The sequence below is a fragment of the Phocoena phocoena genome, chromosome 10 (genome assembly GCF_963924675.1).
Source record: "Phocoena phocoena chromosome 10, mPhoPho1.1, whole genome shotgun sequence".
Taxonomy (NCBI): Eukaryota; Metazoa; Chordata; class Mammalia; order Artiodactyla; family Phocoenidae; genus Phocoena; species Phocoena phocoena.
Window position 1 is genome coordinate 66,481,178 of NC_089228.1, and position 15,248 is coordinate 66,496,425.

The following is a 15,248-nucleotide window of genomic DNA, read 5'->3' on the forward strand; positions in this document are numbered from 1 at the left end:
AAATAGAGATGTGAGGCTGCCTTATGAGAAAGGGAGGAAGCCAATTTATTGAGCATCTACTAAGTACTAGTTTGGGCATAGTGTACGAAATGCTGAGATGGTGATGAGTAAAGGAATGCATGAGTTCCTTGATCCCTCAGTGGGGGGGGTCATATGAGTTTATTGTTTCGGCTGGTGTCAACTTTAGGAAGACTTTGGTATCTGTAAAGGGCAAGGGTATATATGTGGGTTCACGTTTTTACACTGAAAAGATCAGAAGTTCTGTGTGGAAATGTGGTTGTAAGCAGACATCAAATCAGTTACAGTAACTAGAATTAGCCATTGCCTCCCCCAATACTAGTCATTAGCTACTTATTCTGCCCACCTTATCTCCTCAGTCAGAAGCTTTTAAGGAGATAATTTCTTGCTGTAGGCAGTATGATTTGGCTTTAAAGTTATTTTATGAAAGCGTATTATCCAAAGTAGACCCAGGCCAGGAATATATTTAATGCCTCAAGAGAGGCTGAGACACTTGGGGGTATTTATAATGTGTCAACTAAGCCAGGTTTGAAATACATCTCCCAGAATTCCTTCCTTGCATAGTTTTAGGTTGGTAAGGACCACGTGATCTTTTGTGAGATCCCAAAGGTAGAAACAGTGTAGAAGCCACATTCTTCTTCTATCTGGAAATTCAGTGTAAAGAGGGTTTAAGTGTCTGGCACATAGTAAGAATTCAAATAGTAATGACCAGTAAGCCTGTGGCTGCAGGACAGCTTTTTCTATGCACTGTTCTTAGCAACTGGTACCTACCCTACCCTTGTCAATGCCCGGCAGATTACTGAAGATTTCACTACTTGCCCTTGATTATGTTGAAAAGGTCTGGTCCCTCCAAACGTGGGTACTGAAGTGTTTGCTGAAAACGAGCAGGCTGCAGAGGAAAACCTTTTGCCTTTTCTTGCTCCAACCAGATTCCACGGTGGTGGGTGGTGAGGATCCAATATCTGGTTTGTTTTTTCTTTCCTCTAAACATTGAAATTCTTTAACTCAACCCACAGCATGCTTTAAAAAGCAAAACATCCCTACCCTTTACATACTGGTTAATTCCCTGCACTTACTCCAAAGTAGACCATGAGGCCTATGGCTCTGTTGCCATTTCAGTTCCACCAAATGCTTGGGGATTTTAAGGATCTATCAACATCTTATGCCATATGCCAAAAGAATCATGCTTTAGACTAGAAAAAGACCTATTTTGAAATCATAGAAGGGCATCAGGTGACCTGGATAACCACTTCACCCTTCTGGGTCCTCCTCATATCCTTCATTCTCCAGGGTCCTCAGGGAATTCCTGCTATATGGACTATGTTCCAGTCATCCCATCTGTAGGTAGCAGTTAGCTCCAACAGGTGCTGTCAGAGGTCTTCTTGGGAGCTACATTCAGTGATGTCCCCTTTCTTGCAATGTATCATTAAGGTTACACATGTAGATGATGTATGTTGAGATGAATTATATAAATAGCAGGGTCAAAATTATTGTGCCTTGTCTGTATAGTTTCCCTATCTCCCAAAGAAATGTCAGACAAGTAGGAGAGAAAAATCTGAAAGGAAGCACTGAGAGTTCCTTTTATGTACACTTCTGTCAGTCGTTGCTATTCAAACACGTAAGTAGCCAGTTGATGGAAATATACAGCTAGTTTGGGGAACTGTTTTTGGATTTTGATGAATCAGCTCAAATTAATGCTCTTTGTCACTAATGTTGGTGACAGTCCCTTGGAATACATTCTGATGCACCATGCTAAAAGAGGAGTCGAAGTGATGCCTTAAAGGCCAAATAACTATGGAGAAAACTCTTCACTGATATTCCTCATGCTCTGGAGCAGGTGCAGGCTGCCTCGAATTACCCAGACCACAAATTTATAGTTAGGAAACTCTCTTCTTATCTTCAAGATCCCTAGCTAATCATTATTTGTTTAGAAAAAACGTGCAAATAAAGGGAATTATTCCATTACCTGTAGCAGCAAAGGGGGAAGAGTATAATTCAAATCCCAAGATGAAGCAAGGAATTCAAAGGGAATAAAAGGTGGCTGGAGCCTGTGTTAAGCTGCCTGTAGGCCTTGGTGGTGCTATTGGGGTCGTAGTGCCCCCAGCCCCACAGCCCCCGTCTTTTGCACTGTGAATCAGAATTAACAAGCTACTTAAGAGGAAATACATGCTTAACGCAGAACACTGCCTGATGTATGCTTACTTATATTTTACATATTTATTAAAGGGCACAATTAAACCTCTTCATTTCCCCAAATGAACCTACCTTACACTCAGTTAAAATGGCAGAATATCCACTGGTTAATGAAAAAAACAAAGTCTTCTTGTTTTTACAAAGATGCATAATTCCACTGCCTTTAGCCCAATGTTGATCTCAAGCTGTGCATTAGAGCAAGGGGCAGGAGAATACTGTCTCTTGCCAAGTTTCTGAGGTCTCATTTCTTCAACTTGTCCCCCACCACAGTTTTTCAACCAAAACAACCTTTCTTGAAGACTATTTGAGCAAAACCAAGAATAATGAGAAATCACATTTGTTTTTCTTAATTTATTTAAGGAACACCATAAAAGTGCATCTGAATACATTTTTTAAAAAACCAATTTGTTTTTAATTCACCGGATGCTGCCTCACCACTCCAAATGCAGTCTAAGAGATGGTTCAGAGACATCTGCTGACTTCTAGACAAATTGTTTAAAATGATTGAATTTGATACAAGAATATGTGAAGTTTCTTTCTCTTGAGTGGTGATGGGCACCTCATAATCATTTGCTCCAAACCGCTTGCCCAGCCTTCCCCTCTCTCTCCTCGCCTGTTCACATGACTCATAACAGACGAGATGGCGGGCTAAGATAATAATCTAATTTTTGGAACAGTTTTTTGCTTGTTACCTGCAAAAATCTAACTGGACTTTTTAGGATCTAATTTTAACCTTAGCCTCACTGGAGTCATGCTCTAGTCAACAGAGCTACAAATACTAAACAGTTAAGTGGATAAGCAAAATCAACTTTTGCTTTTATATTCCCTAGGTGAGATTTCTTTAAAAAAAAGAAATAACTCATGAAAAAAGACTAATGTGTAAATGAGAAATTAAAAGGATTTTAGTTATCATTAAGGGAGAAACAATTCCATTTGTTCCATGGAGACAAAAACTGATGATATAAAAGGGAATGACTTTATTTTTAGGTTTTAACATGGGACCTTACCTAACAATAAGTGTTTTGTTAAAACCACTATAAAAGTAAAAATTAATCTAAAATACAATTGCCAGTGTTCTTTAGGATTTAAAAAAGTGAGATGTTCCAGGTTGAAGCCAATGTTTTCTTGGGTTGCCAAATGCATTCCCACGAGTGTTTCTTATTTCTTAGGCTGTGGGACCAGAAAGCCATGCTTAATCTCGCTTACCCGTAAGGACTAAAATTCAACTACATGTACATATTTAAGACTTGCCCTAATTCAATGCCCAAGTACTGGAGATTTTAGGCTAGATGTACCTGCATGGGAAGCTGTTTTCAACTCTTTTTCACAACTCACACCAGAACAAAGCAGCTATCAGTGCAGGAAAAGAAAGCTACTGTATGTCAAACCTGAAAGGAAAATGCTTAACGTAGAAGAGCGATGACTTTTTTCAACCCCACAGATTTTGTTTTTAAAAATTAAGCTACTTAGTAGTAAAAAGTCAAAAAAATTTTTTTAACATGATAGAGGAGAGTAAATAAACTTCCATAAATCAGTATACATGTGTTTATGAGACAGCAATTTTAAAAAGACAACAAAAAAGGCTGCATGGATCCTAGACAGATATGTAAATAAACTCACTCACTCCAGATATTATAAGAACAAGCCTGAAATTCTTGATAGCAAGGGTTAGAATGGAAATAAGAAACTGAATGGTAGCAATGCGAGCAGGCAGTACTGGAGTCAACATTCTTTCCTAAAAGGGTAGAGGAGGGAAGAAAAAGCACAATTCTGATAGTTCTATTCACATTTCAGCATCTCAGAACTTCATCCAAAACAGGGAAAGCTAATCCAGAAATTCCCTCTGCTCATTAGCGTTGAGTATTTCAGGAATGACGGGGTTCCTCCTCTGGGGGGACAGGCTGGCGGGGCAGAAGCCTGCTCTCACAAGGAGGCTGCTTCACTAAGGAGGGGGTCTGGGAGGCAGCCAAGTCAGCAAGCGAGAGGCCTCTGAGATTCTGGCTTCCAGGTCGGTGATGCTGCTGGGGAATCTGAGGGGGGACCCGGCCCCTCTCCTTTGGGTTCTGTTGGTTAAAAATGCAACAGCATGCATTCACAGCACTTCAGTCATTTGAAAAACAAAACCTCCCCCAACTCTCCCCTGCCCGACTGTAGGAAAGAAGAAACTCATTAAGCATTTATTTCTAGGTTTCTGCAGTGCTATTAAAGTTCAGTCAAATGGAAAACCTAACAGCCAGCCCCCAATTGTTAGGATGATCTCAAGAGACCCTGAACTGGATACTGCAAGTTGACATAAACTGAAATGAGCTGGACTTAAGCTGTTGGCTCAATCTCTCCACACCAACAGTCACTGCTTTGTTCCACCTGGAGTGGTCCCATGCCACCCCCTCGATGAGAGCTCCGGGCAGCAGCAGGGTGGTGGTTTTTTGGGAAGCTACTGGTTTTGCCATTTGCTTCCAGAATCACATAGACTATAACAAACTTTACATTAAACACTGTTTAGTCCTGAGTTGGGTGAAAGCCCGTGGAGGAGGGGCCGAGTTCCTTAGGACTCTTCCCTCCTTGGCGTGGTGTCATACATGGCCTTCGGCTTTCTCCTCTTCCATCGACTGACTTGCTGTTTCTTTTTCATTGGTGACCCCTTCTAAAGTCTTCTTGCCCATTGCTTTACTGGCCTCTTCCTGAGGAAGAAGTAAATCAAGAGGATTAGAGGAAAAAAGAAATGAAATGTCCAATTACTTCCTGGCTCCTCCAGACTGTCAGGTCGAACACAAGAGGGCATTACCGTGACTTTATTTAGATTGTGCAGCTGTGTGTCATGGCTCTGCTGCCATAGTTAGAGTGAGGGCTTTCACTTTTCTTTCGTTAAAGTGACCAGCCTGCCACAGGGACAGCTGTTTAACAGTCAAGTCCACATGACAAGGGGGTTTGAGCGGACGGTCAGCGCAGGACCAGAATACAACTTTGCTGCAGGGGAGGCTGAGTGCTCCTATCCCATTCGCTAGGTTGGCTCCTGAGCCTTAAAGTAAAGGGCATGACGGCGGGGCTTCCCCATCAGAGCCCATTTCCCAGGAAAATCGAAGTCTCAACAAGCAAGTGTTTTTTTTAAAAAAATAATCAAAGCCTTAGTACATTTCTAGGGAATTAATTTCCCTCTTCTCTTGCATGCACATGCCAGGGCCTCACAACTATGTGCCTTTGGGGAACAGAACAGTGGAACAGCTCTACTCTATTTCTGGACGCAAACCAGCCTCAATCAGATCTGAAATCATTTTCCCTATTCTTGTGCCTCTTAGGTTGTCTTCCTGTGCTCGTGTCCTATGCTGAACCTTCTTAGAACAAAAGTCAAAGGGGCAAGGTCAGTCAGTTCATGATCTACCTGAAGGCAAGTGGGTTCTGCACATACCTTTGCATCCTGCTCTGCAAACTTCTTGAACATGTTGGCGTATATCCTGCGGTCCCGCTCATTGTGCTCCTTAGCCTTTTTCTGGCACATGGAGATCTGCAGTCTCGCGGCCTTATTCTGGGGGTTTACTTCCAGCACTTTCTCAAAGTCGCCCTTGGCTGACTCAAACTCATTCATGAGCAGCTGGGCTTCACCCCTCCTGTACAAGCCCTTCTCATTGGCACTGTCCAGTCCAAGGGCCTAGGGACAGATGGTCTATGTTTTAGAAAGGATGCATGTACCTTGTGGGATTTGGAGAGAAAGGTCTCTGGACAAGGGAACTGGAAAAGGCATATTGAAAAGATCAGGCTCAAGGTAGTTATATACTACTGATCAAAATATCCAAATTAATTTCTATATTTAATGCAATTTCTATAAAGGTTCCCAGGGGACTTGGGAGGAGGACTTTTGAAAAGTTCATATAAAGTCCAGTGGAAGAAGTAAATGACTAAGAATGGCAGAGAAAATTCTGGAAAAACAAAAATAATGAGGGGACTTGACCCACCAGAGAAGAAGATATACTATTCAACTATTGAAACTATTAAAACTACTATTAAAAGAGTGGTAAGTACTCCACAGAAAAAGAGGTCAGTGGAAGAGAACAAGGCATTCAGAAACAGACTCATGTGTATGTATACAAAAAGATTTAATAATCACGAAGATGGTAATGTAAATCCCGTAGGGAAAGGATTAACTTTGCAATAAATGGGGCCAAGACAGTGACTATCCATGTAGAAAATAAGTTAGATTCTTACCTCGTATCATAAACACACAAATAAATTCTAGACCAACTAGATGCAAAAGACCCCCCCCCCATAAAATATAATAGGGTTATTTATTATTTTTTTTTAAAGTAAAACTAGTTGGAGTAGGTTTTGTTTTTTTTTTTTTTTTTTGGTGATACGCGGGCCTCTCACTGTTGTGGCCTCTCCCGTTGCGGAGCACAGGCTCCAGACGCGCAGGCTCAGCGGCCATGGCTCACGGGCCCAGCCGCTCCGCGGCATGTGGGATCTTCCCGGACCGGGGCACGAACCCGTGTCCCCTGCATCGGCAGGCGGACTCTCATACACTGCACCACCAGGGAAGCCCTGGAGTACGTTTTTAAAGTACTGAACCGGGTTATTTTTATTATTGTAGGATGGGGAAGACTTTTCTAAAAAGACAGATTTTACTATGAAATATTAAAACTTTCTTTTCAGAAGAAGATACCATCATCAAAGACAAACAAGTGAGAACAAGGTCCCTACTGTCAGACAAAGGGTTAACAGTGATAATGTGAGGCTACCTCAATCAATAAAAAACAAATAATCTGGTGGAAAGATGTGAACAAGTAATTCACAGAAGAAACACAAATGGCTAACAAGTCATGAAAAGATGTGCAACTTCACTGGTATCCAAGAAATAAAACTAAGAATTTTTTGTTGCCAATACTACTGAGAAAAGAAACCACTGATAACATTCAATGATATATGAAGTATTAAAATTTAAATATATTAAAATAACATCTTTTGACCCAGTATTTCCACTCCTAGGAATTTTATCCTAGAGAAATAATTCCACACATATGCAGAGAAACACTACATAATTTATAATATCAAAAACCTGGAAATCTACCCAAACGGATTGGTTAAATAAATTATGATAGATGCATACAATTGATACTACACAGACTTTAAAAAGAATGAAGAAGAGTTATATGATGAACTGATAGATGCAGAAAGATATCCTTGTTTTATACATCTATACATTCTCATTAAAAAATATACATGTTACTATGTATGGAAAAACAAAAGGAAGGTGTGTGGGAAATGAATGATTGTGGTCTTGGGAGCGGGTCAATGGGAATTTTATGAATGGACTCAGTTTCTTGTATGTTTCTGTAATGTCTGAATTTTGAATGACTTTATACTACTTCTATAATAAAGAAACACAAAGTTTAAAAATGTAATTAATAATAACATTCTTTTCTCAGGCAAAAATTTAGTATAACATGATAGGGAACACACCCACAAAACTCAAACTCTTAAATCTCAAAAATAATCTTACAAAGAAGGTATGAAATAGTTGCGTGTTATTCCTCTTTCCTTTGTCTATCTTTAAGATATATCCAGTTACTAGCTTTTTCCCATAGTATAATACACACTGCTCACTCTGAGACCAAATACCTAACACAATAGCAACAGCTAGCGTAGAAAAGAACAGAATCGTACACGTGATACTGTTACTGGTCTTTTAGTACTTAGGTGCTGCTTATTAACATGTTAACGATAGCGATGTAATAAGGTATGCGGATGCTTTGTGGGTCTTGCAAATTACTTATGTATATTCCTAGTCAGTGAATAAATATGATTATAAGAAAAAGTGACTTGTATATATCCCTGCATGAGCAGCCACAGTCTGTTCTTAAAATCCTAAAAGGCTTCATTTAAATGTTCTTATTAAATTGTGTAATCTGGTACCAAATACCATCGACTTAAGGTCATGGATAAAAATTGCTTAATTTTATCAAAACGTTTACTCATAATGTATTATTATAAATAGTCTAGGCATTAGGAAAGTATGACTGTAGTAAAAAAAAAAAAAAATCTTTCTGAATTTCCCAATTCTTGCTGAGAAACAAATAATCCCAAACAAAACAAAGCAAAATGAAAAATCCAAAGCTTGTCTGAGAGGAAGCAGAAGACGACTGAATACGAGGATGGAGAAAAAAGATCCGGACTATCTAACATTCATCCCACACGAAGACACTTTACCTTGTCACAGCATTCCACGGCTTTGGTGTATTCTCTAAGCTTCAGGTAGCACATGGCCAGGTTCAGGAAGGCAGCGAGCAGAAATGATTCAGAAGCTTTCGACTCCTTTTCTGATAAGCCATATTCCATCTCTAACCAGGACACTATCTTCCCATACTGAATCACCGCCTGCATGTACTTGCCTCCCTAACAGAGAAAAGCCAGCAATTACTTGCTGTACAGGCTCTGGAGCAGGTACAAAGGATGTGTATGCTCAGCCCTCCCTGAGAAAAGCAAATCCGCAAAAGGAGACAACCACCTCGTACCAACCAAGGTATCTGATCATTTCCTTCTGTTCTCAGGAGGTGGCTCTCCAGGCAGCTTTCCCCCTTCCTTCTCAAGTTCCAGTGACCTCTGAGCTGGTGCAGGGCCCGGCACCGTAATGCTCTTGTCCAGCATTTACCATCTCACCCTTTTCAGAGGGGGCAGTTCTTTCAGCAGGTGGGCATCAAGGCTTTTGGGTTACATTCTTTGGTGCTAAAATTTACCAGACTTTCAAAGGGCTGGTGAGTAGCTGTAGACTATCTCACTAGTTTACTTGAAGGGAAGTTACTTTTCCCTTTTCTCCTCCTGACGATCAGCACTGCACAGCACACACTATATTTTGGCAAGTGCTAGTCCCAAACCCAGCAAATCTTAAACCAGGGGCTGGCAAACGTTTCCTGTAAAGGGGCAGATAATATTTTAGGCTTTGCAGACCAAACAGTCTCTGTTGCAACTCTGTCCTTGGTAGTACAAAAGCAGCTACAGACAATATATAAATAAAGGGGCGTGGCTGCATCCCAGTAGACCCTTACCTACAAAAACAGGCTGTGGTCTGCTAACCTCTGATCTATAGACAATGGGAATATACATAGTGGAAGAGCAGCCATCCAACATAAATAACTATAAAACATAAATCACAGGTGTTAGTCACCTAACTACATGAGAAAGCTCTTTCTCTTAACCATATTTTTGCTCTCTTACCTGATTAGAATTCTAAAAATTGTGAATAAAAATTGTGTAATTAATTCACATGAATTATATCTGCTCTATACAAGAAATAATGGGCTGAAACAATGTGTTTACTGCCATTTTAGGATGAATGAGAGGAGTGATAGCTGGTAAGTACACAAATAAGATGGGGGTACAGGTGAGGGGTCTCCTCCTGCAGGAGGTGACCATAAGCTCGAAAACATGACACATCCCGCCAGATGGCAGAATTGTAGCCAGATCTCTTAGGACATTCAATTCAATGTCTGACCAATGAACAGTGTTGAGATCATGTCACTAGAATTTACCACAGTCAAAGCAGGGCATACACATCAGTGTAGAGTTATGTCTCCCCATGCACTCCAAACGTCACCCAATGACTAAGAGAAAAATCACAGACCAAGTCTACAAGAATGTTCCCGTTATAAAGGAATTCAGGTGGTTGTCATAAAAATGAGCTGCATCTCTAGAAAGGAAGCCCCGATGTCGATTTTTGGTGATAAGGATGGGGTAGACCAGTTCCAAGGAGAGGGCCTGGGTCTGAAAGTACAGATCTTCCTCAGCTTACAATGGGGTTACCTCCCAACACACCCCGGGTGAGCTGAAATGCATTTACTACCCCTCACCTACTAAACAGTGTAACTTAGCCTGGCCTACCTTAAGTGTGATCAGAACACTGGCATTAGCCTACAGTCGGGCAAAATCATCTAACACAAAGCCTGTTTTATAATAAAGTGTTGAATATCTCATGTAATTTACTGAATACTGTCCTGAAAGTGAGAAACAGAATGGCTGTGTGGGTCCAGAATGGCTCTATCGGTTATTTGCCTCCGTGATTGCAGGGCCGGGAACTGTGCTCACTGCTGCTGATTATATCGCCAGCGCAGGAAAAGTCAAACCCCAAATTCAAAGTGTGGTTTCTACTGAATGTGTATTGCTTTCACACCACTGTAAGTCAGGGGTTGTCTGTACTTATAGTTTGTCTTGGCCTTAGGCCCACTACTCAAGACTAAAGTCCACCAGTTTCAGGGTTGGGCATTTTCTGTCATTGTCTTTTCTCTTGCTGGACTGTGAGCTCTTTGGGACAGGAAGCATGTCCTATCCCTTTTGGAATATCCAGGGTTTAACATAAGGAGGCCCTTAATGAAGGTGTGCTAAGTAAGCATTAAGGTCAAAGGAATATAACTATGGAATCAAAAGTTTTTCAACCATTGGGAGCAAAATGGAGGCGTAGGTGAAAATAAAAGGTGTCACTTCATTTAGATTAGGTAAGGACAGGCATTTTCCCTGTTACGCCTAGTTTCTTCTTCCTCTCTCTCCTCCTCCATCTTTAGCGTTCCAATTACCTTTCTGACTAATATATTGTCACAGAGAAAGAAGAGTCAGGGAGCACAAAGATCCAGACCCTATCACTTCAGTAGGTTCTGACTATCAGAATGGTAGAGGCTATGGTTTCTAAAAAAAAAAACCCCAAAAGTATTAGACTTCATAATACATAAATGTTCCTTACCTTTATAGAGCACTCTAATTTTTTGATAGCCTTTTCTTATATAGTATATATAATTTTACTTATATCTCAACTTCTAATGAACAAAGACCTCTGTGTTATTTCTGCTTCTGATGTACTAAAACAGGAGTTCTCAACTAGGGTGATTTTGCCCCCAGGGGACATCTGGCAATGTTTAGAGACGTTTTTTGTTGTCACAACTGGAGAATATATGTGTACTACCGGCATCTAGTGGGTAGGGGCCAGCGATGCTGCTAAACGCACAGAACAGCCTCCTGCCAAACAGAATTTATACAGCCCCAAATGTCGACTGTGCTGAGGTTGAGAAATCCTGCTCTAAAAGAGTGAAGGAACAAGAAAGAGGGGCAGGTTTTTAGTTTTTTAAACCTAAAATCCTAGAGTCATAGACGACTTGTTTCTAAATCATAGCACCGGTTTCCTGGTTCAGTAATGGTGGTCAAAACATAGCAAAGCCTGGTTTGTCTGCAAAGGGTTCCATGGTTGAAGGACGATCCTTAACTAGCTTGCTTTAGAAATGCTTTTTTCTCCAAGGAGCACAAGGGGGCGCAAGAACCTCTTGGTTGGAAAGTGTCCTCAGCCTTACCACTCTGCCTCCAAGTCAGAAAAGAGAAACACGTGTGATAGTTAATGCTCTTGTCCCGCAGAATGCTGTCAGCTATGAGGGCAAAAATCATGTCTGTTTAACTGACTTGCACAATGCCTGGCGTAACGTCACATTGTTAAACGTGCTTAATAATTATTTTCAGAGCCAAATGAAGAGAGTCCTCTCCTACCTGTCTTCTCTTTAGCGTTCAGAGGTTGATAGGAGTTTACACTCTGAACGCCAAAATCACTCCCATTTAAAGGCTTATCACAATTCTGCCCTACGACGGGGAGAGACCTACCCACTTACGTGTAAACCAAACCGAGAGGTCAATGAAAATGGAGCTCCAATGTGCGGGTGGCATGCAATGTACCCCACCTCTGCTCTGGCCCACACACCCGGGCTCTGCGCTGTACACAAGGTGCCAAGTCAAACACCCTGGAAACTCTACGGGCCGGGAAGGCAGCACGGCAGATTGAAACCTGCCCTGACATTCGAAAAGGGAATGTGTGTAGGAACCCACCTACCAACCATTTCTGAAGTCTTACAGGTAAAACTAGGATCACTGCTGGGATCTTTTACCTATAATCATGAAGGTGCCTCCAAGGAAGTTCTGAGTAGTACAAAATGTTCAGAGACATTCTGGGGGAAAGGTCTTACGTCAGTGGTTTTGAACCTTTCATTAATTTCCCCCCAATAAACTAATGTTTTGAAAGATTTTGTCTATCAAATTGCATGTTAAAAGTAATATGTTCCATATGTGTGACTGCTGATCCAGATTTTATCCAAAGATCAGTAATTTTAAGAGGGTTCATAGTATTATGAAATACACAAATCACGGTTGCAGTTATGATGCTAAGAAGCAGTGAAGTTTAGTAACTGTACAGACAATTTAACACTGCTTTCTGTTGCTGATCGTAAATTCTGGCCATCTCTCTGTATATATTCAAGACACAGCTATATGACACGTGGCTTCACAACACTATTTAAGTCATCAGCAACCAGTTAGAGCTTCTGAACAGCCAAGCTGTTTTATTACATCGAGTTAATTCTAGTCAAATGCCAAAAGTTGCAACCCCTCTACCAAATGTTAATATTCTTTTCAGAGGTTTTGGGAAATATAAAAAATACACTTAAAGACTTTTATGGACTCTAAGTAGATAGGAAAACATAGTTCAGGACCTATGGTCTTAAGTAATTTTACAGAAAATTTTCTTTTTGTTCTAGTGTATTAGGTGTTTGGGTCTACAAATAACTCATCTGGAATCTACCTATTCATAGTTACAGAGGTATCCAATACCTCAATTAGAATTTAAAAAAATCAAAGTTGTTCTTGAGAGTTCAGAAACGCACCCAATTTTAGGGCTGGAAGGAAACTTAGGAGTCTTCTAATTTAACTCCCTCACTTTTCACATGAAAAATTAATCTCTTTGGACCTTAAATGACTTTAAATCATTTGGAGCCATAAAGCCCAGTTTTCCCAATTCAGAGGTCATTCTGCCATATCCTAATGCTTTCTGGTGATCCATACATTATTTTAATATATGTAATAGTTATAAATAAATAGAAATAATTATATATTATCTACACCCACAGTAAGAAATGTTTTAAATTATGACCTAGTACCCACTCACACACAACTGAACAAAGTTTTGTGAAACAAAGTGTATCCTTACTACATAAGGCACTTCCACTAAACTGATTTCATGACTCAATAATGGGGCTCCTCTCAAAGTTTAGAAAATAATAACCATACCTGTTGCCCTCTGGCTGCGTGATTCTATGTTGGTTATACAGTCTTACATAATTCTCTAGTTGTTTCATGTGGGTTAATATTGCCTCCCCTCCCTCCAGACAAGGCTGTCAACGCAAGGACACGTCTTACAGCAGGTTCTCCATGAAGACTTGTTGAAGTACACTGATGTATCATTGCTTTATAGACTGTTGAAAACATCATCTAATTGTTTTTTTTTTTTTTTTGCTCCTGGATCACAGCAGCAAGGAAAAAAAAAGAAACCTTGACAAAACTCCCATTCTTTCTCTCATTCTCTTCTGCGCTAAGCCCTTTCTGCTTGATGTGGAGAAGGTATAATATTTGGCAATGGGGAAGCAATGGATATAGTACATTCTGATTAGAACTGAACAAAGCGCTGTTTCTTTTTTTTTTTTTTTACTGTATCTGGGGTTTAAAATCTAAGTGAGGAAACAACACATTCCTAGATTATAAGAAAGTGTTTTCAAGAATCAATAAATGACAAATATCATTCAGGAATTTCTGCTTTTTTCTCACAAAAGCAAGTGTGGCAGGGATCATCTTGGCCATTAGAAGAAATTTATACTCTCCTCCTGCCAGTTCCTTTTGAAATCTGTGCATAATCTTTCCTTTTATCATGTTCCTAAGTGACTTCCCCAAGACAGTGGAAAGGAAAATGATATGAAACTTAGCCCTTTGAATTCTACTACTTGCTAACAATTATTCTATTCATTCTTTGTTTCGTCCCACAAACACTTGTTGAGTGACCACTATGTACCAAGCAAGATACTTTAGGTCTTGAGTGATACACAGTGGGTGGGCAAGCCGGACCTGGTCTGACTTTGCGGAGGCTTACAATCTAGAGTAGAATGTGTACAAGAGGCTTTTGTATTCTTTTTGTCACATAATTCATTCTGTCTCACCACTTCTTGTACTGAAAATGACAGACTTGTAAAATTTCAGGCTTATTCTTATCCAGAAGGGTATAGAATTCAGAATAGGGAATATCAGCACAATTAATTGATACTTGAATAAATTCTTTGAGATGAAAAGGATTGTACAAAGACTCACATACCTTGAAGTACACAGTTCCCTTCTCTTTGACAATGGCAGCCTGCTCCAATTTTTCTTTGGTATCCATCTCCCAGGATTCTTTGGCCTGTTGTGTAAATGTGTGACAATGGTTAGATGAACAGAGAAGGAAAAAGCATCAGCTGATGTCCGTAAGAAGAAACAATAGCTACTCCTAGAGGATACCCACACCCCAAAACACACTGGCTTTTAAAACTGCGTGCCCTTGCCAATGCACTGCTAGGCTAGAACTCACTTTCCATGAGGACAAAGCTGTAGCTTGATCCATGCTGCTCAAGAGGGAGGTGCAGGCAATAATACCATAAGGAAGATGAACTGTTGAGCATCGTTAAAGAATGCGCCTTTAGAATTACGAGGTGAGGCCACACGATGGAAGCTGGGGCTCCTATCTCCCTCCTGCAAACTCTGCCGCTAAACTGCTATTATAATTTAGGCAAGTTTCTCTCAAGCCTCAGTTTTTCAACTCTAAAGTGGTAACACTATTGTAGTCAAGTCACAGTTGTATATTCATACACACTTTAAAAATTCCAGGTCATGTAGTTGTCTCTCCACTCTGCGACAACCAGACATACTAAAGCCTCCAAACTGTAGCAACTTGCAGATGCGTACTTGGGGAATTTCAAGGAAAACATAAGTGGGAGGGTAGAGGTGATGCCAAGATGTAAACAAACGCTTTCACGATCACCTGCTAATTTATACTGTGTGTATCATTACTCCTCCCCCATTATAGATACGAACCCAGGGACAACTGCACTTTCATTATGAACAGCGGGATCATCAAGAGTCAACAGAACAATCTGCAGTCCTTTAGGGAAGATGACAACGGCTGTGTCAGTGCTATTTACTGCATAAGAATTATGAAGCTTAAGTGG

At 40.4% G+C, this 15,248-nt stretch overlaps 1 protein-coding gene across 1 annotated transcript in view; it reads right to left on the minus strand.

Annotated features, from left to right (window-relative positions):
- Positions 1 to 2,532: 2,532 nt before the first annotated feature.
- The window catches only part of FKBP5 (FKBP prolyl isomerase 5), an 88,728-nt gene continuing 76,012 nt past the window's right edge, over positions 2,533 to 15,248 (minus strand). The window contains exons 8-11 of the mRNA XM_065884975.1: positions 14,360 to 14,443; positions 8,410 to 8,595; positions 5,618 to 5,857; positions 2,533 to 4,892 (exon numbers count right to left, since the gene is read on the minus strand). Of these exons, the coding sequence (XP_065741047.1) occupies positions 4,785 to 4,892; positions 5,618 to 5,857; positions 8,410 to 8,595; positions 14,360 to 14,443 (618 nt within the window). The 3' untranslated portion in view covers positions 2,533 to 4,784. The remainder of the gene's footprint in view (positions 4,893 to 5,617; positions 5,858 to 8,409; positions 8,596 to 14,359; positions 14,444 to 15,248) is intronic.